Source organism: Trifolium pratense, linkage group LG4 (genome assembly GCF_020283565.1).
Source record: "Trifolium pratense cultivar HEN17-A07 linkage group LG4, ARS_RC_1.1, whole genome shotgun sequence".
Lineage (NCBI taxonomy): Eukaryota > Viridiplantae > Streptophyta > Magnoliopsida > Fabales > Fabaceae > Trifolium > Trifolium pratense.
Genome location: NC_060062.1, coordinates 2,416,436 through 2,440,420, shown reverse-complemented (window position 1 = coordinate 2,440,420; position 23,985 = coordinate 2,416,436). Strand labels below are relative to the sequence as shown.

The following is a 23,985-nucleotide window of genomic DNA, read 5'->3' as shown; positions in this document are numbered from 1 at the left end:
CTCTTCGAGCACTTGTTAGTGTGTACTATTAATAGAAATTTTGTATTGAAACTTGTGTACTTTATAAATTTAGAGTTCAAAGATTTATTTTTCCAAAACAAAATTACTACTTGAAGTAACTTTTTAACATTGTCCTTAAGGCACATGTTAGCATGATTCTAATTTTTATTATATTAAAATAAGTTAATAGTCGATTCTACGATACAGTTAAGGTAAAAAAAATTTAAGGTGGATACTTTTAATTAAATGTAACATTGACTCCACTTTTTGCCTCATAACAATAGAATGGAAATTTGAAAGTATGTATTAGATATGAGAATGACGATTTTGTTCTTAAAAAAATTTAACTAGGTATTAAATGGGAACTAGATAGGATTAACTTTATATTAGTTGCAAATTAGCTAGGAAATAATTTGCTAGAAAATTTGCCACTCAATCCATGCTACGTCCTATACAACAAGTAATTCACAAGAAAATTTGTTGTTTTATGCTATTAAAATGGATATTGTTAGTTTGTTCGCAGATTCATCATTTTTGTTTTTAGCGATTTTAAATTTGTATTATATTATATACATACTCTATCAATTTCAATGAATATCGCTTATTTAAATAAATAAAAATATATGAAACATAAGATCTAAATAATAGTTAAAACGAAAATGAAGCAAAAATACATCAAGTTGGCAGAGACACTAATTTAGTCATGACATTTTCACAAAGGGACGTATCCAATCTCTAACTTATTGTAATTTGTAACAAAAGAGACTAATTTTTGAGTATTTTGTTACGGTGCTTTTTTATAATAGTTGTGTTTTTATTTTCCTCAACTAGATTAAACATTTGCTTCAAAAAAACTAGATCAAACATAATGGCTATGGTTTATTGTTGAGAGAGATTGAGATAAAAGGTAATTGAAACCCACTAGGGTTGATCTGGTGGTATTGGCTTGGAACCTGGGAGTGTGCTCCTCTTTAAGACCTTAGGTTCGTAACATTGACGCCTCTTTTTTGCCTCATAGTAATAGAACGAAAAATGGAATATGTATTAGAGATGAGAATGATAATTTTGTTCTTGCAAAAAACAGAGTCGTTTGCACCTAATTGAGCAATTCATATTGGTTAAGCTTTGGTTTATTATCACCGCTAATTTGGGTACGCCAATTGGGTTCATTGGTGTTTGATTGTTTGAATTAGACTCAAACATAGGTTCTAATGATGTAACACAGAACTTGACTTCTCCTTTGATGGGTTTACTCTCACATTCTCTAAAGGAAGTGATTCAGCTCTTTCTTTGGACCATTATGTTGATAGGTCTCTCTTAGGAAAAATCATGACAGATAGATTTGTGTAAGAATCGACAACTCTTTGAATTTTATGAGAATGTGCCATTCACTATTTTCAGCTTCCACCCATTATGCTTGTGGCCATTGTGAATTGGTTCAAACAGAATGCATGCTGCACTAGAATCAAAGAAATGGTATACTGGAAAAAATTCTGCAATCTGTACAGTTTTATACTTGATAACAGTATATACAATTGACAAAGATATAAAAAGGACAAAGTAGAAACCATGTTAATTGCATGTTCAAAAAAGAAACCATGTTAATTGCATGTTCAATAAAGAAACCATGTTAATTACAATGTTGTCAAATGACGAATATAACCATATTCAACGATACACTATTTAATACAAAGTGTTGTCAAGCAACTTCTGCAGTGACGTTATAGCATTGTAGCGTAGCAAACTTTGAATAATCATCACATTTTGTGTATCTTTTCATGACCAATGAGGATATGATAGAATGCAAATATGGAGTTCAAAAGACAGGACATCCCTTGGTAACAATGCCAGGAGCTGTAGGGCATTTAGCCAAGGGACAGTGATCATCTCCTTCAAGACCCCACCAAGTTGGACCAAAGATATTATAAGTTTGAAGTGAAAAATAGAGCAACACACCCATGAAAGCAATGCCAGAATCCAAAGCTGCCGAGAGAATGTAAGTGTGTCTAGCCCACCATGACTTGAAACGTTTGTAAACATAGAAATTGAAGAAGATTCCAACAACTCCCCATGAAATATAATTTATTGATCTAACCGGTGGTATTCCATTGGCACCTGCAATTATAAGTGGCATGTTGATGAGTTCAATCCATTTGTGATTCGGATATTTGCGAGCTAGCAGCCACACTGGAACAGGTGCGAGTAGACCAATAAGGAAAAACCAATTCATTCCGGGGTAAATTCCATCCTTCGTGAACATCCGTTTTGGTCCTACTATTCCCCATATAATTGAAGCATTGTAAAACACATCATCTCCAGGACAAGTCCATGGACTACCCTCTGGTAACATTGATTCATCACATATGTTTGGAATAGTTGTTAGAAGCCACCATGCTGTGATGAAGCATACACTTGAAGAAACCAAAGTTCCTACCAATTGTACTATGAACATAGATTTAGGAGGAATTTTCATGTAGTGGCCTAATTTGAAGTCTTGAAGGAAACCAAGTGCTTGTGACATGCTGATGTATCCATAAGTCTTGAAGGTTACATTAGCAAGAGGCTTTCCGGGATAAAGGTAACCAATAATCAACTCTGTGATCACATTGAGTCCAGCTTGCTGCAAAACAAGCAGTAAATTTATGTTATGGTACACAACATCACAAGGTACAACATGTTTTTGTTTTTTTAACTACTTGTGTTGGACTGTCAAAATATTACCTGGTTTGTTGTTGCTTGAATGACACCAATTGGCAAAGTGAAAACCAATGCAATTGTTAGAGAAAGCAAGACTCCCCACCATGGAAGTTGGAGCTGCTTGCCAAAGCCTTCGCAACATAGCAAGGCCATAATAGTCATAAGAAACAATATGCTTACGAACCACCACTCTGGAACTTGTTCATAGTTTCTCTTCATGATTCTTGTATGCACGTCTCCGGCCTGTTCTTTTAGCGCAGTTGTTGTCTTTCTCCACATCTGATTAATCGTTCTTTCAAATTCACAATCACCAGAATATATAGTTAGAACGTTTATAAAAAAATGCATCAATAATATAAAATTAAATATTGTGGAATCAAAAGAACATACTTTCCATGGAAGAGGAAAACATGTGAGATGGTGGCAGTTAGAGTTGCGAAGCTCAATCCATAATCCAATGCAAATGTGATACTAAGATAGAGTTTACTGTAATTGTTATAAGCATCCATATCAATGTCAAATGTTGTGTCATTAAGAATCCTAGAAACATTATATATTGAACCAGTGGAATCAAATGTGTGAGAACTGATGAGGGGAAATTTTTTGGCATCGTAAATATTGCTCCAATAGGAAACTGGAATCACAACATAGATGAATAACACAAATCCAGCCAATGTGTTGATGATGGCAAAACCAGGATAAGCCATAGGACTTCCTAAGAAACCAGCAACAGTGTTCCAATCGAGGGTAAATGAACCAATACCAAGACCCCTCATTCCTGAACCAATCTGTTGAGCAGTGACAGAGTTTTTCCATATTAAGCAAACAACAGAGATGGTTGATATTGCTTGGAAAAAGTAGCCTGGAATAATGTAATAAGCAAAGCTAGCCACAAAGACCAGGAAAAAGAATTGCAACCTTGTGTTTCCTCCTTTAGGCCTCTTTTCTTTTTCATGAAATGCCCTGTGTCATTCAAGATTCATTTACTAATGGGAAAATAAAAATGAACATCATAATCCTAAATAGTAAACATGTGAAGCACTAACAAATTGAAACTCGTAATAACTCAAGAAAGTTTATATTGAATGTAATCACATGGGTCGGTGTCAGAACAGTGACGGATTGCCACACATTCAATCTGAAGTGTAGGTTCTTCTACATTCATTCTATTCATGTAAAAGAAAAGAAAGAAATACCTGAATAGAGACACCTGGACAAGATTTGAAGGCCACCACATGTAGGGTGAGTCCACAAGGACCTTTCTGAATATACCAGCCCATCCATAACCAAGCATCTAAAATATTCAAGGACAAAAAAAGTCACATTTTTAACTATCATTTCTTTTGGTTGGTTGTATTAAAATGAATAAATGCAAAATGTTTAACATTTAAGAAAACAAAATTGTTCACCTGGGTTGACAGTGCTAGTAAAAAAGCAGCAGTTGGATTGATATTTCTGTGGTAGAAAGCCTTAACAATAGTAATTATGTTAATGGCATAAACACCACTAGCTCCAGCACTAGCAAAGATGGTTATTAGGGCATGTTCCTTCAAATTGAATGGTCCCGGATTCAATGTGAAAGACCAAGGAGTGAAGGGGACTTTATATATTGTGGTCGGAAGTGTTGCAGCCATTACTTTCCCAAGTGGGAGAGAAACTATTTGTGCTGCAATAGAAGAGATAGATAGAGGGTTTGTTCTGAACCCAAAGAATTCGTTCACAAAGGAAAGGATAATGCAACATCCCAAACCAATAGTCCATGTCCTAAATGTCAGTGCTGGTTGCATAGGATCATCTGTTATTGGCACTGTTAGTCTGACTTGCTCTATAGGAGAATCATCCACTTCTTTGTCATCCTTATCTGCATCAAACAACCTCTAGCTATGTCAAAAAAACAACTATGAAGCAATGACACAAATATAAACATCAAACAAATCTTGAAACCAATAATAATTTGAGAAAATTGAATAATTAAGTGCAACCATATGTGGCGTCTGGATACCGAATATATCTTTAATCTGAAGTGTTCATTGTTAGGTGAATTTAGATATCTAGGTTGATAACATGTAGAGACTAATCTCTCGAGATACTTATATCTGTTTGAGAGATCGATGAAGGTGAGGAAAGGTCAGAGATTACTTTTAATCAAGGTTGTCAGAACCGGACCGGTCATCGAACCGGCAAGCTCACCGGTTCAAGGTTCAATTGGTCGGACCTGGTTCAATTGGTCGGACCGGGTTCAATCGGGGTCAAACCATTTTTAATTAAATATATATTTTAATTAATATATAAATAAATATATATATGAATAATTGCTCAATATTTCATAATTTCACATATTAAAAAGATAAAATATCACAAGTCAAAATAAAATAAAATTTATAATTCAAACCAAATGAAAAATAGATGAAAAACAAAATTATTTCCTATTCTTACGACGTCGTTGTTTTGTTTCAGATTTTATTTTATTTTTTTTAAATTAAAACGACGTCGTTTTGCCCTATTTTATTTTTTATTTTTTAAAAAAACTGCAAAACCGCTTGAACCGCTCGGCCGATTCGCCGGTTCGACCCGGTCCAACCCCGGTTCACGCGTTTTTTTGCCGGTCGGTTTCCTATCCGTTTTTTGCTCAAAACCGAACCGTTTTCATGACCGGTTCACTGTCCGACCGGTTCGACCAGCCGGTTCGGTCCGGTTTTGATAACCTTGCTTTTAATAATATATATGTTTGGTTCAATTCTTAGGAAGAGGAAAGAATACTTTTAATAATATATATGTTTGGTTCAATTCTTAGGAAGGGGGAAGGATGGGAGTACAATTCTTCTTAGACCCATTTTTTGCTTCCTCAAATTGGAGGGATTCGGTGGGAAACAAAGGGGAAGAAAGATGTGATGGTTAAGATTTTGACAAAGTCTTAATTGAATATCACAAGATTGTTTTATCATAAAAAGTATTTTAAAATCCTTTGAAATCTTGATCCAATAGACCCTATTTAATTGCTGATTTTTTATGGCGAAGTGTAAAGTTTACTCCCCTTATGCGTTCGTTAATCCATGTTGAATTTTCGACTAAAAATTGTTTTTTTTGTTCGAAAAAAAAATTGTTTATAAAATAAAAAACTACTGTTTAAAAAAAATGTTTTTATTTTTTAAAAATACTTTATTTTACTTTAAAATGCTACATAAACAATTTTTACTCAAAAACTCAACAGAGATTAACAAATGGAAAATGGAGTAAACTTGGTGGCAAAATCAAACAAATGAAATATTGAAGGCTAAAATCAAACAATTTTAAAATTTGAGGAGCCCAAAATCAAACTATTTTTAAGCCTAAAATCTTTCCCCTCTTTCCGTAACCTTTTCCTCTCATCTATTAAAATATATCCCCTCTTCCCTTTCTTGTTGAACCAAACTAACTATAATGACTGATACAAAAAAATTAACTACTTTATCCAAAAATAAATAAATAAATAATCTGACCACAAACTTATATTTTAATGGCAGTGAAATATGCACAATTTCACACCATTGATAAAAGTAATAAAATGAATGTTGCTTCACTTTTTTCTTTTTTGAAAAAGCAAAACATAAAACATACTTTCAAGTACAAGATATACAACCAAAAACTCTGCAGAATATCAGCTTCCCAACCAATACAACCACTAAGATACAAAAATATCAATTATCGTAAAAAAAAAAAAAATATATATCAATATCTAGACCACCTAACAACTATGAAGCATGATAGAAGACACACATCGATCCTGATAATAATTTTTAAAAATAATATAATTATATACGTCAGTATTAATATTATGTCGTCCCCAACACATCCGAGACACACCAAATCTAAGAAATATCGATAACTCAACTATCATATTTGAGACTATTTGTGACCTTTTTAGACAATACATAACATATAATATCTTACATATTAGCGTTAATTAAATTTCATTTAATCCTTAAAAAATTATAAGATCAATATATGAGCAATTGAACATATGATATAAAAATACATTTATTAATCATATTCCATATAGAATGACAACAAAAACAAAACTTTACTTGAATTAATTAATGAGAGAAGAAAAGGGTTAATGAGAGAAAAAAAAAAAGTTACCTGCAATGACTAGTTTAGATTCATGATTCTCATTAATTTGAATATGCAATGTATCATTGACAACCCCTGCCATTATAGAGAGACCGATCGATGTCTTTAAAGAAACTGAAACTAAATTAAGGTATTTTGCAAAGTGTTCTTTCTAATCTTATAAGTTAATGTGACTCTAGGTTTCAAGTGTTATTATAGTAAGACAATTTGGTTATTTGTGTCAACCTTTTATAGAGATATAAGAGCAGTGCGTCACTTTAACACACCAAGAGTGATTTTTTTTTTGTTACAAACACACCAGAGTTGCTAAAATTTGGTGAAATTTATATATATCTGTGGGACATATTTTTAAAGTGAAAAATCACATCAATTGTGGAAAGTTTGTTGAAAAAGAGAGTGTTTTTAACTAGTTAGTTTAGGCACTCTCGCGCTCATATAACAGTCAATTTAATCCGACAAAATAAAATTCAAATTAATCACTAGTATTTTATATTCGAGTCGAGACAAATTAGTCTTAATTTGTTATAATAATATCTGAGAAAAATAATTTGAATCTGCGAACAAACTCACACATCATTTATTTTTTTGTTACACTCACACCATTTTTTTTTTGACAAACTCACACCATCTTTTTTGTTTTTAGCGATATTGAATTTGTATTTGAACACGATGTACTCTACAAATTTCAATAAATAATGAGTATCTTTTATTTTAGCAAAAACTTTTATTTTAGTAAAAAAAAAAATTGAATTTTATTTTTATTAATAACTGAATTAAATCATAGAAAATTGAAAACGATAAAAATGGATATTCAGTTTGTTTTTTTGGTCAAGCATTCACTTTGTTTTTTAAGTAACGTTGAATGTGACACAAAATCCTGACAATGTGAGAGAGATAAGTAAAGCAATGTGAGAAGTAAGGCGATTTTTAAGGTAACAACTATATTTAAGAAAAACTTGTTAATAATTATGATTATGATTATGTATATATATGACTTGTATTGATTAATTACGAATTTAAGATTCTTTGCTGCTGCATGTGATTAGGGAGGGGTTAAATCTAGTTATTGACTTTTTGTGTTGAAAGTAACTTATGAAAACCGTTAACATGACCCGTTAGAATACATTTTATTTTAACAACCTTTATAGAGTGCATTTTTTTTTTTTTAAAAAGTCAAATATAGTATAATTCTTTTTTTTTTTTTACTAACACTAGTAACACATAACATTCATTCAAATAGATAGATACATCAGATACAAGCACAAATTCAATAGCGCTAAAAACGAAAAGAATAAATTTGCGAACAAACACACACAATATCCAAGTTAATAGCGTAAAACGGCATACTCAAGCCTACAAATAATGTGACAAAAAAAAGTTACCGAAATATTCATGTATTCGGATCTTCATCGTTGATGACTTTGTCATTGATTGAATCTGTAGTTGATCAAAGTAGATCTGTCAATCTGAACCAAACGAACACCGTAAAAAACAAGAAAGCAAACAAACACTACACGAAAACGGGACGCACTAAGGCAAAGAAATCACAAAATAAAACAAGAAAACTCTAATCTGTGTGAAAACCACTTATTTAGATTAAAGCAGAGGAAAACAAATGCACAGAGATTATTCCGGGTCAAAGAACCACTCAAAACTACCCATTTTTGAAACAAGAAGAAGAAAACTCTCAATTCTCTTAAAAATTTATGTTTTCTTCTTTTTAAACATTTTTTTGTATTATTTTATTTAATATAAAATTTTTATTTTGGTAAAAAAAATATAAAATTCCTATTTAATTATATACCTTGATACCTAAATGCACACATAACATTCCAACTATCATATTAAAAATAGGTATTATATCATAGAAAATATACATACTAAGATTTGTTCTTTTTTTTGTTTCCAATAAGCTGGGAATCGAATCAGGACATGACTTATAATATACTACTCAAACTCCTTACCACTAGACCAAATGTAATGACTTCATACTAAGATTTGTTCTAATACATCACACACAACTCCTTAAAATAATAATAATTAGGTGACATTTCATATTCACACACACAAAAAATATACAGTGTCAAATCTAATTTAATCTAATAGATATAAATATACTCTGTAGTTATGTACGTCATGCATGATTATATAGAGTTATTCATCTCCGCAAGTAGACGGTGGGATTGGTCCCTTAAATTAGTCGGTCCTAGATTCGGAAACCAAATTTTCAAAAAATAAAATAAAATAGAGTTATTGCGTTATACACAGACTACGGTAACTTTTTCGAGTTGTTTTTACTAGTGTCAGGGATTTGAGAATGACATTTTTCACTACTATTTTTAACTTTGTGCATAGTCGTAGTTATTGACGTAGTCTTTTATATTGAACACATTATTATAAATAAAATGCAACAAAGTCTTGTTTTGTCAAAAACAAAGGGTTCATTCTTTAGAACCCGAGTTCGATTTCTGGATAAAACAATTTTTTGACCAAAATTTACTTGTCTCGCTGCTAGAAAAAAAATCATGTTAGAAAAAGCTTGTGATTTTTTTTATTAATTCAAGTCATCCTAATGATAATTACTATACAATTGTCTCTGACAGGATTCAAACTCGACATCTTGAGATTTAAAGACAAAACTTTATCACTGAAATAACACCAAAATGTCAGAAGCTTGTGATTTGAATTTAGGGGCTCAGATGAAATTATCAGCTGGGAAAAAGTGGCACACATAAGAGCTTCCTAACCCCAAGAACTTGACATGAAACATGATTAGGTATCCAAGTGACAAACCGCCATAGCTTCCACTTTATCTCCATTTTCACAAACTAATGAAACTCTATACACCCTATTCTCACTTTCTTGGCTATGGCAATATAAAAAACAGCATAAGGGTAAGGTAAAGTGAGACAAGCCACCATTTTGGGAGCAAGAATTTCAATTAGAATTTCTACTATAGTGTAATTTTGGAAAGTAACACTTCACTTGGTTTTGTGCAAAGTTGCATAACCTTGGATTTCATATTTTGAACAAAAAACTTTTTTTTATTGGATTTCATTTGCTGCACTAAAAAGAATGGTTGCAAATTTCAATGGATTAGATAGAATCATAGAAATGGTATACTGGAAAAAGTTCTGCAATCTGTACAGTTTTATACTTCATAACAGTTTATACAATTGGCAAATATATAAAAAGTACAAAGTAGAAACCTTGTTAATTACAATGTTGTCAAATGACGAATATAACTATATTCAACGATACACTATTTAATACAAAGTGTTGTCAAGCAAATGCTATAGTGAAGTTATAGCATTGTAGCGTAGCAGACTTTAAATAATCATCAGATTTTGTGTATCTTTTCATGACCAATGAGGATATGATAGAATGCAAATATGGAGTTCAAAAGACAGGACATCCCTTGGTAACAATACCAGGAGCTGTAGGGCATTTAGCCAAGGGACAGTGATCATCTCCTTCAAGACCCCACCATGTTGGACCAAAGATATTATATGTTTGAAGTGAAAAATAGAGCAACACACCCATGAAAGCAATGCCAGAATCCAAAGCTGCCGAGAGAATGTAAGTGTGTCGAGCCCACCATGACTTGAAATGTTTGTAAACATAGAAATTGAAGAAGATTCCAACAACTCCCCATGAAATAAAATTTATTGATCTAACGGGTGGTATTCCATTGGCACCTGCAATTATAAGTGGCATGTTGATGAGTTCAATCCATTTGTGATTCGGATATTTGCGAGCTAGCAGCCATACTGGAACAGGCGCAAGTAGACCAATGAGGAAAAACCAATTCATTCCGGGGTAAATTCCATCCTTTGTGAACATCCGTTTTGGTCCTACTATTCCCCATATAATTGAAGCATTGTAAAACACATCATCTCCAGGACAAGTCCATGGACTACCCTCTGGCAACATTGATTCATCACATATGTTTGGAATAGTTGTTAGAAGCCACCATGCTGTGATAAACTGTACACTTGAAGCAACCAAAGTTCCCACCAACTGTACTAGGAACATAGATTTCGGAGGAATTTTCATGTAGTGGCCTAATTTGAAGTCTTGGAGGAAACTAAGTGCTTGTGCCATACTAATGTATCCATAAGTCTTGAAGGCTACATTAGCAAGAGGCTTTCCAGGATAAAGGTAACCAATAATCAACTCTGTGATCACATTTAGTCCAGCTTGCTGCAAAACAAGCAGTAACTTTATGTCATGATACACAACATCACAAGGCACAACATGTTTTAGTTTTTTTTTTCCCTACCTGTGTTGGACAATCAAAATATTACCTGGTTTGTTGTTGCTTGAATGACACCAATTGGCAAAGTGAAAACCAACGCAATTGTTAGAGAAAGCAAGACTCCCCACCATGGAAGTTGGAGCTGCTTGCCAAAGCCTTCGCAACATAGCAAGGCCATAATAGTCATAAGAAATAATATGCTTACGAACCACCACTCCGGAACTTGTTTATAGTTTCTCTTCATGATTCTTGTATGCACGTCTCCAGCCTGTTCTTTTAGCGCAGCTGTTGTCTTTCTCCACATCTGATTAATCGTTCTTTCAAATTCACATTCACCAGAATATATAGTTAGATCGTTTACAAAAAAAAATGCATCAATAATATAAAATTAAATATTGTGGAATCAAAAGAACATACTTTCCATGGAAGAGGAAAACATGTGAGACGGTGGCAGTGAGAGTTGCGAAGCTCAATCCATAATCAAATGCAAATGTGATACTAAGATAGAGCTTACTGTAATTGTTATAAGCATCCATATCAATGTCAAATGTTGCGTCATTAAGAATCCTAGAAACATTATATGTTTTACCAGTGGAATCAAATGTGTGAGAACTGATGAGGGGAAACTTTTTGGCATCATAAATATTGCTCCAATAGGAAACTGGAATCACAACATAGATAAATAACACAAATCCAGCCAATATGTTGATAATGGCAAAACCAGGATAAGCCATAGGACTTCCTAAGAAACCAGCAACAGTGTTCCAATCGAGGGTAACTGAACCAATACCAAGACCCCTCATTCCTGAACCAATTTGTTGAGCAGTGACAGAGTTTTTCCATATTAAGCAAACAACAGAGATGGTTGATATTGCTTGGAAAAGGTAGCCTGGAATAATGTAATAAGCAAAGCTAGCCACAAAGACCAGAAAAAAGAATTGCAACCTAGTGTTTCCTCCTTTAGGCCTCTTTTCTTTTTCATGAAACGCCCTGTGTCATTCAAGATTCATTTACCAATGAGAAAAGAAAAGAAAAATGAACATCATAATCCTAAATAGTAAATATGTGAAACACTAACACATATACATTCTGCATAAACACTGACACATTGAAACTCATAATAACTAATAACTGAAGAAATTTATATTGAAATGTAACCACATGGATCGGTGTCAGAACAGTGAGGTGTAAATTTGAAGGAAATCTTATGAAAAGGGACCCAAAAAATTTCAAGATCGAGAGTCATAGGAACTAAATAGTAGTTAATTAGCTGCTATTCATGTGAAAGAATTTGCACACACAAAAATAATGATAATAAAATACCTGAATAGAGACACTTGAACAAGATTTGAAGGCCACCACATGTAGGGTGAGTCCACAAGGACCTTTCTGAATATACCAGCCCATCCATAACCAAGCATCTAAAATATTCAACGACAAAAAAAAAAGTCACATTTTTTACTATCATTTCTTTTGGTTTGTTATACTAAAATGAATAAATACAAATGCAAATGTTTAACATTTAAGGAAACAATTGTTCACCTGGGTTGACAGTGCTAACAAAAAAGCAGCAGTTGGATTGATACTCCTGTGGTAGAAAGCCTTAACAATAGTGATTATGTTAATGGCATAAACACTACTAGATCCAGCACTAGCAAAGATGGTTATAAGGGCATGTTCCTTCAAATTGAATGGTCCAGGATTCAATGTGAAAGACCAAGGAGTTAAAGGGACTTTATATATTGTGGTTGGAAGTGTTGCAGCCATTACTTTCCCAAGTGGGAGAGAAACGATTTGTGCTGCAATAGAAGAGATAGACAGAGGGTTTGTTCTGAACCCAAAGAATTGGTTCACAAAGGAAAGGATAATGCAACATCCCAAACCAATAGTCCATGTCCTAAACGTCAGTACCGGTTGTGTAGGATCGTCTGTTATTGGCACTGTTAGTCTGACTTGCTCTATAGGAGAATCATCCACTTCTTTGTCGTCCTCCTCTGCATCAAACAACCTCTAGCTATGTCAAAAAACAATTATGAAGCAATAACACAAATATTAGCATCAGACAAAACTTGAAACCGATAATAATTTGAAAAAATTGAATAATATGTAGAGACTAATCTCTCGAGATACCATATCTATTTGAGGGATGGATGCAGGGGGCAGAGGTGATAATAAGTGATATAAAAAATCTGACCACATACTTACATTCGAATTGCAGTGAAATAGGCGCAATCACAACAAAAACTACATTTTAGAGCCATAATTTTGTCAAACTTATTGTACATTCAAATATCTAATCATTAACAATTTCACACGATTGATAAAGTAATAATGAAATTATAGCTGCTTCACTTTTTTTCTTTTTTAAGACAGCAAAAAGATTTTATTAATAAAATACACCTGCAAAGCATAAAACATGAACACATATTCCATGGTCCTCCTTAGTTTGAATATGGAATGTATCTTTACAAGAATTAACTAATGAAAAAAGAAAAAGGTTACCTGCAATGGCAAGTTTAGATTCATGGTCCTCCTTAGTTTGAATATGGAATGTATCTTGGACAACCCCTGCCATTATAGAGTCAGAGATGTCTTTGGAGAAACTCAAACCAAATTAAAGGTAGTTTGCAAAGTTCTTTCTAATTTATTTTGAAGTGGAGGTTCATTGTCATTACTCCAAGAGGTTAAGGTACTATGACTTTCAGTGTTATTATAGTAAGACAACTTGGTTGTTTGTCTCAACCTTTTATAGAGATAAGAGCAATACGTCACTTTTACACACCAAGAGTGTGTTTTTTTTGTTACAAACACACCAAGAGCATTCACTTTGATTTTTAAGTAACGTTGAATGTGACATGAAATCCTGGCAATGTGAGAAGTAAGAGATAAGTAAGAGGCAATGAAATCCTGGCTATTTTTAAGGTAACAAAACTATATTTAAGAAAAACTTGTTAATAGTCTCTCTAGTCCTAAATATAAAAAAGAACCAATAGTTAGTTGGTTCAGTGGTGATTGGTGCTGAACTTGGTAGGGAGGACCGCAGTTCGATCCCCGCAACTGCGATCGGGAGGGGGCTGAAACCACTTGATGCCAGAACTGACCCCCGAACCAGATTCAACTGGTGGTGAAAGCCAAAAAAAAAAATATAAAAAAGAGTTAACTTTTTAAATGCAATGAAAGATTGATATATCTAATCTATGATATTGTCTAGATAGATCAATTTTTTAATGTAACTAAAAAAAGAATTTTTTCTTATATTAGAGACCGGAGCGAATAATTATGATTATAGTGACGAATTTAAGATTCTTTGCTGCATGTGATTATGGAAGGGTTAAATCTAGTTATTGACTTTTTGTGTTGAAAGTAACATATGAAAACTGTTAACATGATCCCTTAGAATTCCAATTTATATACCTTTTTTCTTACGGAGGTATTTATATACCTTAGAAATGAAAAGAATAGAAAATGGATATCATCTCAACTCGATACCTAAATGCACACATATAACATTCCAGCTATCATATTAAAAATAGATATTATAGCATAGAAAAAATACATACTGAGATTTGTTCTAATGCTTCACACACAATTCCTTAAAATAATAATAAATAGGTGACATGTCATATTCACACAAAAAAAAACTCTCATTTTTAATTTCCAATTTTTGTCGAGAAACTTGTGGGACACATGAGGTGAGTTCTCTCATTCCAAACAAATTTTCTCCATAAGCATAAATCATAAATCGAACTCCTGACCACATGCTTAAGGGGACCAAGATTTTTACTACTTTGACCAATTTATTGTCGGTAAAGAAAAAAAAAACTCTCTCTAACCAACTACATTAATATTTTTTTTTTGAAGAAGCTAAATTAGTCCTCCCAAATTGGCACCAGAGAGAATCGAACCTCACACCTCAAACTACATTGATAAATTGATTCGATCTTAAATAAATCTAGTACTAGTTACTACTATTATCAAAAAATAATCTCACATACTACTGTTTGTGTTACCTTTTCTCTCTTCATTTTTTTTCTTCCGGTTTTTTCTCTATCGTATATTCTTTCTATATTTCGGTTTTTTTTTCCTCTGTTGTTAGTTGTTACTATCAAAGTAGTAGTATAAAAAACTGCAACATATATAGGTGTTATAATTGATTGTTCTTGTGTTATACTGCACGTTACTTACGGTTTTTAACTTTTATATATTCATTCACAATCCAATTGTAGGTATTGTAGGTAGAAAAAACATTAAGTTTTTAACCTTTCATTCATTGAAGTGGTTATTATCATTAATTTTTATTCAATTAAAATAAATTTTTTTGACAATTAAAATAAATTAATTAATAGTCAATTCCACAATAAAAAATATTTTTTTTAATTATTATAAATTTTGACGACTCAATTGTGATAAGAATTTGGTGGAAGTGTCATCATAAGAGTTATGGACTTGCTCATTTTTTTTGGCAAGTGTTCACAAAAGTATAAATGTTGATGAAGCCACACCTTTCAACTTGGGAATTGAAATGGGAATTGAAGCCACACCTTTCAACTTGTTTTTGTCATGGTTAGAACGGATTTGTATCATTTGAATGTCCAAAATGTTGAATATAATGTTTGAAATTTGCTTCATATCTACTTATATAATGTCATATTTGAACTTGATTTGTATCAAGTAGTTGAGGATGTTTACAATGTCAAATCTAATCTAATCTAGTCTATTAGATATAAATATAGTTATGTACAGTACATCATGCATGATATTATAGAGTTATTTAGTTAGACACAGTAACTTTTTCGAGTTGTTTTTACTATGCGACAAAACTAATGATATAGTGTCGGAGCTTTGAGAATGACATCTTTCACTACTATTTTCAACTTTTGTGATTCCTCATAGACGTAGTTATTGTTGAGCCGGTCCAACAAATTTATAGGCTTTAAATATATATTGATGTGAGACTTGAACTTATAAGTTAATTAAAATTAAAGGTTGAAAGTATTTTTTAACCTAATTTTTAGATATACATTATATGTATGTTGAGCTAAATTATTAGGAGCTAAGATTTTTGATCTTTTTTCCTAGAAAAATACCATTAGACATTAATGAAAGGAAGAAAAAAAATTTGAGTTTGAATTCGCACTCCGACAAACCAAATTTCTATGTCCCAAACATAGACAGGCTTGAGTTGTTGATCAATATAATTATCATTATTATCATCATTATCATTGTGATTATCATCATTGCATTTCTTTGTCGTTTGAATTTCTGCACTTCTCTCATTTCATACCCATACCCATACAAACATGGTCCTATCCCTCCCATTTGGAAACCCCCACATTTCTAAGACTTGTCACATTTCAGTTGACACATGCATTAATTTCTCCTCGTTTTTTTCTTGGAGCAAAGGAGTACCACTAATATTGTTTTTAATTTGTAACGTTTTGTTGCCAATATTGACTTTGGAAAATAACCAAGAGAGAATTGCACCCACCGGGTATAATACGGTTGGCCTAGTGGATTTGAGTGAGTGTGTATGCTTGTGGATTTCTCATTTGATCATCTATTATAGAAAATGAATCCTTGATGTGGCCCTAACCATGTGTGAAAGTGTAGATGTTAAGATTCTCTTTTTATTTGATAAAGGTTTGGGGATGAAATTTTGTAACTTGGTTGTTTACTAAGAAATTATTGGAGAGGTTGAAATTTGAATCTCTAATTTTTTAGGGTACGCGTTTGTAATTCCGACCACTATACTACTAAAAAAATAAAAGGTAGGGGGACTAATTATTTTCGTAACGTATTTTTTTATGCAAACAAAGTGAAGAAAACATTTTGTGAAACTTACAAACAAATTAAAAACCGTTGTCGTATCAAATATGAGTTATATATCTCATATTGAGTGAATGTTAAATAACTTATGTATGTCAATGAGTTAACACTCACTCCGTCCCTTTTTAAAGCGAGTTAGGTGGGGTCGGCCAATTTAATGTACCGAGTCAAAAACTTCGGTTCGACCTACCAAAAATGAAAGATTAAACGCGTCGGCCCACCGGACTCGGTCTATTTTATCACCGTTAAGTTAATATTGATAACTTGAAGGATTTTAAAAAATTTACTAAATAAAAAAACTATCAAAGTCAAGGAAGCATGACAGATAGATAAACTGGATTATAAATTCCACTAGTAGGTCCTCTTGCGATAGCATTAAAAACTGCATGTGCATCCTCCCAACCAAAATAAACTTAGTATAGAAGAGTCAGAGATCATATTCATACCTCTTAATTAAAGTATAGGAGACATGTTTGTCATTCATAACCACATTCATACCTCACATTCTATTTACCCACTTGCTAGGTGCAAGATGCTCTGATTTTTTTTTAAAAATAAAAAAATGCATATAGTATCATAGTAGGACTAAGATCCAAATGCATCCTTTGATTCATCAGCTAGCACAAAGAACTTGGCCTTTATTGGCCCTTGAATTTTATCTTTTTCTAAGTGAAATTTGGGCCTTGATATGAATTACAAATAATTCTTTGTTTCACCACTGATATTCAGCCTACTGAATCGCCTAATCTGATTTTGGGGTCAATTCTGCGATCAAGTGGTTTCAACCACTTCGATCGTAGTTGTGGGAATCGAACTGCGGTACTCCTTACCAAATCTAACGTCAATTATCACTGAATCAACTAACCATCGGTAAATTACAAATATTTTTGTTACAAATTAATTTTTCATAACCGGTGACTAATCTTTATTCTAACCAAATTTTTTTAGTACAGAAGAATTAAGCCAATATGCATGACTATTGACTTATTAGTATATGTACATTGTTTTATTGTGTGGACCCTGTATCACGTTCAAAATACTTCTTTTAAAAATCAGTATTCTGTGATTGTTTATGGAGTTATATTATATTATACGCTAATGTGGACAACCTTCACAACTGGTTCATCGTGGACAAGTGATCTATCAAATACGAATTTTACAAAATTTACCGTTAGATTGAAAGTTTATATATGAGTCTCAATAACATATCAAATGATTTTTAATTTTTCTAAATTTTTCTATGGATGATCTATATGATATAAAGTTTCGATCAAACTGTAAATTTTGTAAAATTTGTATTCGTTATGTTATTCATGACTGATCTATCATGAACCAATTGATGAAGTGGTTCATATTAAAATTTACCTATATTATATATCTTTTAGGGCAAGACATTTCTCCGAATCTTATAAGTCCAGACTCTAAACCATAGTAGATACTTCCTTCGGTCCTATATATAAGAGACAGTTTACTTTTTAGATTCATTAAGAATTTAATGTATCAATTTAATGTATCTAGACCATATTATGGATCAGATACATTAAATTCTTAATGAATCTAAAAAATAAATTTTCTCTTATATATAGGATCAGAGGGAGTATTTAATTACCAATATTTTTGGTATAGTTTTATGATGTGTCTTTTTAAATCATGTAGATTTTTTGTTAAGCGGATTTTCCCGTTCGAAATTCAACTTCTTTTGCTTTCACTATCAGTTTAATTTGGTTCGGGGTCAGTTTTGTCATCAAGTGGTTCCCCCCTCCCGATTGCAGTTGTGAAGAATCGAACCGTGATCCTCCTAACAAATTCTGATCAGCATCAATCATCATTGAACCAACTAACAATTGGTAATTTTCTATTTTTTTTTTTACGTAAGTTTTCTATTAATGTTGTTAGGCTCACTACAACCAAAAAAATGTTACTATTTAGATTAGTAACATTTTAAAAAAGTTTACATAAAGCCTATGTTACTGAAGGGTTTTAGTAAACATCTTAGAGTATCATTAGTAACATTCAAAAAATGTTACCTACTTAGTAGCTAATCGTAGCTAATTCATAGCAAATAAGTTTAGCTAAGAGTTATTTATCGATTAAGGGACAAATTGGCTATGAAATATTTTCCTAGCTAATTCATAGTTAACTTGGATTAAGAAGGTGTTGCAGGATGGGTGTTGCAGAATGAGTAGCTAGACACCCATGCATCAGTGCACCTTACTAGATGAAATAGAAAGAGTAGCCAATCTAAACTATAGTTAGCTCTATAAAAAAGTGTTGTCATCAAATGTTACCAAAAAAAAAAAGTGTTGTATGTCATCAAATGTTACAAAAGATATAATATAAGAAGCACCATATTAAAATGATCTAGAATTTACTTATCACCAAAGAACATACCTGTCATAAATGAATCACAGCCCTTCCATTCTTTCAACAGCAAGTTCATGAGGTGGTAAACTGTATTTTCACAAGAAGGATGTTACTGAGAAATAATTCAAAATGATATAAAATAAAGGCATAGACAGAGCTGAAAGTAATTCACCTAGAGTGTGCTCAATGTGAAGCTGCAGCGCATACGAAACAGGTTAGTAAATTCTAATGATTGGCTTAATTTTAACATACAGAACATGGAACATAGTAATTTTGTTGTATATGTAAGGACATAAACAAATGGTCATTCAGTTTTAAAATTCTTTAATTTAAAGAAATAGTCATTCAGTTTTAGAATCCCTAATCAATAATAAGTCAAAGCTCTCAAAAGTCAACACACATGCAACATATGATTTCACATACCAGAAACTAATTCATCACCTCCTACACAGTATCAAAGATTATAACAACAGTACATCACTAAAACAAACACCATGCTCACTCACATCAGCATGAATTCCTCCTCACACATCGGACAATAGATTTTATCGCGTACACAATTATTTACGCAGTGTATCATTTCTTAAGAAAATAATTATGCCCAAAAATAGAGACGAGGGAATTACAATATGAAAATTCAGAAGTTTCTCATTTACTAATTTCTACAAAGACAAAACTTAATTCCATGGCTGAATCCAACCAAAAAAGGAAAATATTAGATTTGCAAAACCTCACTATAAGAAACTATCACAAGAAATTATCACATCATCATCTACAAATAGGTAACTATAGGATCATTCATATGTGCAAGCCAATTAAATACTGGATAACTAAATAGGTAACATATGATAATTTACAATGCCACTTACAAGTTGAACATCATCTTCCATAAGCTCTGGAATTTCCAACTGAATCATTTCAGTACCTTTCATCGAATCTTACATATAAGTTTTAGTTTGTGATCAAAACCACACAGTGAGAGAAAAATTTACAAAGCAGGTAATAAGAAGTTACCAGCGCCGATCAGACACTCTGCTTCACTTAAAACGCAATTCCTTATGCAAAAATGTCTTACATTTGATCTGTCCATTAAGATAATTGAGGTAAGACACAAAATTAATCACTCAAATCAAAATGTAGAAATTTAATAAACATAAATTGAGCTAGTTGATACACCTACAAACCTACTTGATACATGAGTGATGCTATCTCCATTAGTCAATTGATGTTTCAAACATACAATCTACCTGAACAAAGCAAAAATCCATGCAAAAATCAATTATATCAATTTCAAAGCATGAAATATGTGAAATTTGAGCAAAAATCTGAATATTTGGTACTCCTCTATCTTTAAAATACTGTCTACGTTGCTAAAGAGACCTATATGCAAACACCGTCACTTCTATAGTTCTAGCACTTGGTAAGCTAACGATGAAAAAAGCACATATCGTCTCAAGATTACTCAAATAGTTACCAAATAGTTTCCGTGTTTAAAATCTGTGTAGTTAGGTCTTAGGACTCTAATTTATAGATAGAACTAAAATATTGAAGATGTTTGAAATCTGTGGACTCTAATTATTAGCACATAACCTCTATTCAATGTCATTATAAAGACACTATATAAAGCCTTTTTGGAAAATATTGATTCAAACAAAATATACAATTTCATGTACCTCCAAAATGTCCTTCAGTTTGCTTTTGACCACATTGAGATCGGCAGATGAGTCATGATGCATGGCAGACATGTCAGGTGTTCTGTAAATCCAATTTTGATGGTCAAGATACAAGAATTTTTACGATAATACTGGTAATTCGCAATTATAAAAAGAAAATTAAACTAGGAAGTCAAGGTTCTTATTGAAGAGACCCTGAAACTAAACAACCATTTCTTGGTAAAAAATGGTTTGCATCTATGACTACTTTTTTGGTAGAAAAGAGCTTCCCTTGCTCATCAGGGACAAATGAATCTAGAATCGACCACAGATTTTTACAAATCAGACAAAGATTCATTCATGCTTCACATTCAAAAATCAAATAAGTCGTGCATGAGACTCTATCTACAATTGAAGTTATCTCATTACATTATGGAATTGAAATCCCTAATCTAAACAAATTAATTGAACAAAATTGATTATAACCTAATCTAAATGCCATAATATAGTTTAAGATAAAAACAGAGAAATCAATCAAAACCTCATTGAATTTGTTTAATCAACTCATGACAAAATGTTCAATCATTACAAGTACTTGCTGCAACAGCCAAAAAACTATGTATGTACATCATATATCATTCTCACCAATACTTATGTACTTGTTCAATCCTACTTGCTGCAACAGCCAAAAAAACTACTTATGTACTTGTTCATATATCATTCTCACCTATGACAGTTTCAAAAGATGACACTAGTTTCCTATTATACAATCTCTAAATATATCAGTCAGGAACTTTTGAGGTATAGTATCACCTAAGCTATTCATACGTACAAATCATATACCTGCAACTTGCAAGTGACTAGCAACATTTTCTCACACTACTACACATATACCTTTCAGTAACATTTAGAATGCAACACCCCTTTAAAAATGTTACTGATTCTTCTCATTTTACATTGATTCTAGTAACATTTCTTAAGCCACCAAGTATTATCTTCTCATTGTAACTTTTCATTTATAACTTCTTATGCTCTGCCTCCAGAAAATTCCTCTTTTACTCTGTCTTCTTCCTATTTCTAGGGTTTTTCTCTGCATCAAGCTCTTCACATGGAAGAACCCTATCAACAAAAAATTCTCTAAATCAGTCACCAGCTCTGACCTTGTCATTGCTAAAGCAACATTCCCTAAATAACAACATAATGCTAATAAACTAGCAATCTAGCACTACCTAAAGAGGCCTGAAATTGCATAGTTCTTCATAACTATGTCACCAACTCTACGATAAATTAATTTCTAAGTTTCTTGTGACAAATCCATTTCTACATTGATCTATAGGCCTTCTTTATATACCTCAGTGTTGTAGGTCTATAATCTTATCTCAAATTAAGAACTCTGTTCTTATCAACTGAAAAGTGAAAACAAATAACAATTGAAGAAAATTCAATTTTCCAATAATAATCATCAAATACAATACAATTAGGGAAAAATTAAAACATGTCACTCAATCGATCAACTACTAATGGAAGATGAAATCACTAGATATATATGCATTTCATATATGAAACCAAAATCACTGAAAACAATAATCAATTACATTTATGAAACCAAAATCACTGAAAACAATAATCAAAACTATAAAAACTAAAGAAGAAATTATAAAAACACATAGTGTGTTTTCAGTTTCCACAAATATACTCTAATTCGTCGATGAAATCAACTCATTCAACAAAATATTAGGGTGCTTTGACGAAGACCAGCAATTATCGATGAAAACCTTAGAGGATATAGGGTGAAGGAGAACAGTTCAGAGACCTAGGGTTTCTGCGACTTTAGGGACAAAAGGAAGAGAAATAGGAATCTCCAATTGCGCTCTTGAGAATACAAATGCGCCCACCTTCCGACTCTTCTTCGTTCAGGAATCGCCATTTCAGCTCTTGTGAATCAAACGCTGATCGATAACGGAGATATATCAGTTACGGAGAGATATCGGTGACGGAGAGAGATTGGTGGCGGAGAGTCGATGAAGTCGAGAGAGAGAGAGAGAGAGAGAGTGAAAATCAAATTTTTTTTTACCGATATTTGTAACATTTTTCCAAAACCGATAAAGTGTTGCAAAAGTTTTTTTTTTTTTGACAAAGTGTTGCAAAAGTTCAAATGTGCTGTAGCGGCGTATTTTATAATCAAAATCCAACAAATTTTTTTACAAGTAAAAGTTATCAAATTTAATTATATTAAATGTTATTGATTTTTCAGAACACTTTTCCAACTGTTACAGTTTACATTTGTTACCGGAAAATTTTAAGGGAAAGATCCAATTGTAATTGGGTTAAGGCACAATCCATCCAAATTCGTAAGCTAATAGGCGAGCCAATTAGTCCGACTGAGTTTTTATAGCTCTATGCATTATCACTTTAGAAAAATAATATTGACCGTAAAAAAAAAATGCAGAAAAGGGCTTAAATAACACATTCGTCCTTGTATGTACGCGAGTTTTTGATTTTAGTCCTGTATCATTTTTTGTTTTAAAAAGTTCTCGAATATGCAAATCGTGTTGATTTTGGTCTCTAGCGTCAATGTCCGTTAAAAAAAATGACGTGTCAAACAGAGGTACACATGGAACATTGTGATGTTTCGAGTGATGGCCAAGTGTCATGTTGTCATGCGAGGACTAAATCCAAAAAAATTTATTTGATTCATCATTTTGATTTTAAATAAATTAAATTTTTTATATAAAAAAAATATAGATGGTACAATGAATGTCCACCATGAACAACCATCAAACCTTCATCCCAGAAACAACATAAACTTCCACAAAGTTAGAGAACGAAATATTCATCTTCTTTTAATTCTTCCTCCATTACCCAAAGAAAGAAACTTACTCTTCTGCATCACCTAAACCCATAAAATCAATCAAGAAATCAAAATCAACCAACCCCCAAACCCACAACACAGATTTTACTGGGCAATAGATGCAACTAGCTAGGAGGGGTTGAAGGAAATGAGTTTTCTTATTGTCCATTTTCTCTTTTGTTAATTCTATAGAAGAACCATGAGACATATTGTGCCTGAAATTATTT

General features: G+C 32.4%; 2 protein-coding genes across 5 annotated transcripts; both read right to left on the bottom strand.

Annotated features, from left to right (window-relative positions):
• Positions 1–1,576: 1,576 nt before the first annotated feature.
• LOC123881858 (oligopeptide transporter 1-like) lies at positions 1,577–5,562 on the bottom strand. 2 transcript variants are annotated; one of them, XM_045930607.1, is made up of 6 exons: positions 5,458–5,562; positions 4,107–4,558; positions 3,894–3,991; positions 3,088–3,660; positions 2,722–2,989; positions 1,577–2,620 (listed from the first exon to the last, which is right to left on the bottom strand). In XM_045930607.1, the coding sequence occupies exons 2-6, from the start codon at positions 4,482–4,484 to the stop codon at positions 1,817–1,819; spliced, it is 2,121 nt and encodes a 706-aa protein (XP_045786563.1). In that variant the 5' UTR covers positions 4,485–4,558; positions 5,458–5,562; the 3' UTR covers positions 1,577–1,816. The 2 variants fall into 2 exon arrangements, with proteins under 2 accessions (XP_045786563.1, XP_045786562.1); XM_045930606.1 differs by lacking the exon at positions 5,458–5,562 and adding an exon at positions 4,680–4,837.
• A 4,387-nt stretch (positions 5,563–9,949) lies between these two features.
• Positions 9,950–22,927, bottom strand: LOC123881855 (oligopeptide transporter 1-like). 3 transcript variants are annotated; one of them, XM_045930603.1, is made up of 12 exons: positions 22,663–22,927; positions 20,929–21,010; positions 20,444–20,502; positions 20,125–20,337; positions 19,428–19,449; positions 19,283–19,342; positions 13,568–13,928; positions 12,608–13,059; positions 12,389–12,486; positions 11,483–12,055; positions 11,115–11,382; positions 9,950–11,010 (listed from the first exon to the last, which is right to left on the bottom strand). In XM_045930603.1, exons 7-12 carry the CDS (start codon positions 13,638–13,640, stop codon positions 10,207–10,209), a joined length of 2,268 nt encoding a protein of 755 aa, XP_045786559.1. In that variant the 5' UTR covers positions 13,641–13,928; positions 19,283–19,342; positions 19,428–19,449; positions 20,125–20,337; positions 20,444–20,502; positions 20,929–21,010; positions 22,663–22,927; the 3' UTR covers positions 9,950–10,206. The 3 variants fall into 3 exon arrangements, with proteins under 3 accessions (XP_045786559.1, XP_045786556.1, XP_045786557.1); XM_045930600.1 differs by having other exon boundaries at positions 22,721–22,927; XM_045930601.1 differs by lacking the exons at positions 19,283–19,342; positions 19,428–19,449; positions 20,125–20,337; ... (1 more) ...; positions 20,929–21,010; positions 22,663–22,927 and having other exon boundaries at positions 13,568–14,364.
• Positions 22,928–23,985: the final 1,058 nt, after the last annotated feature.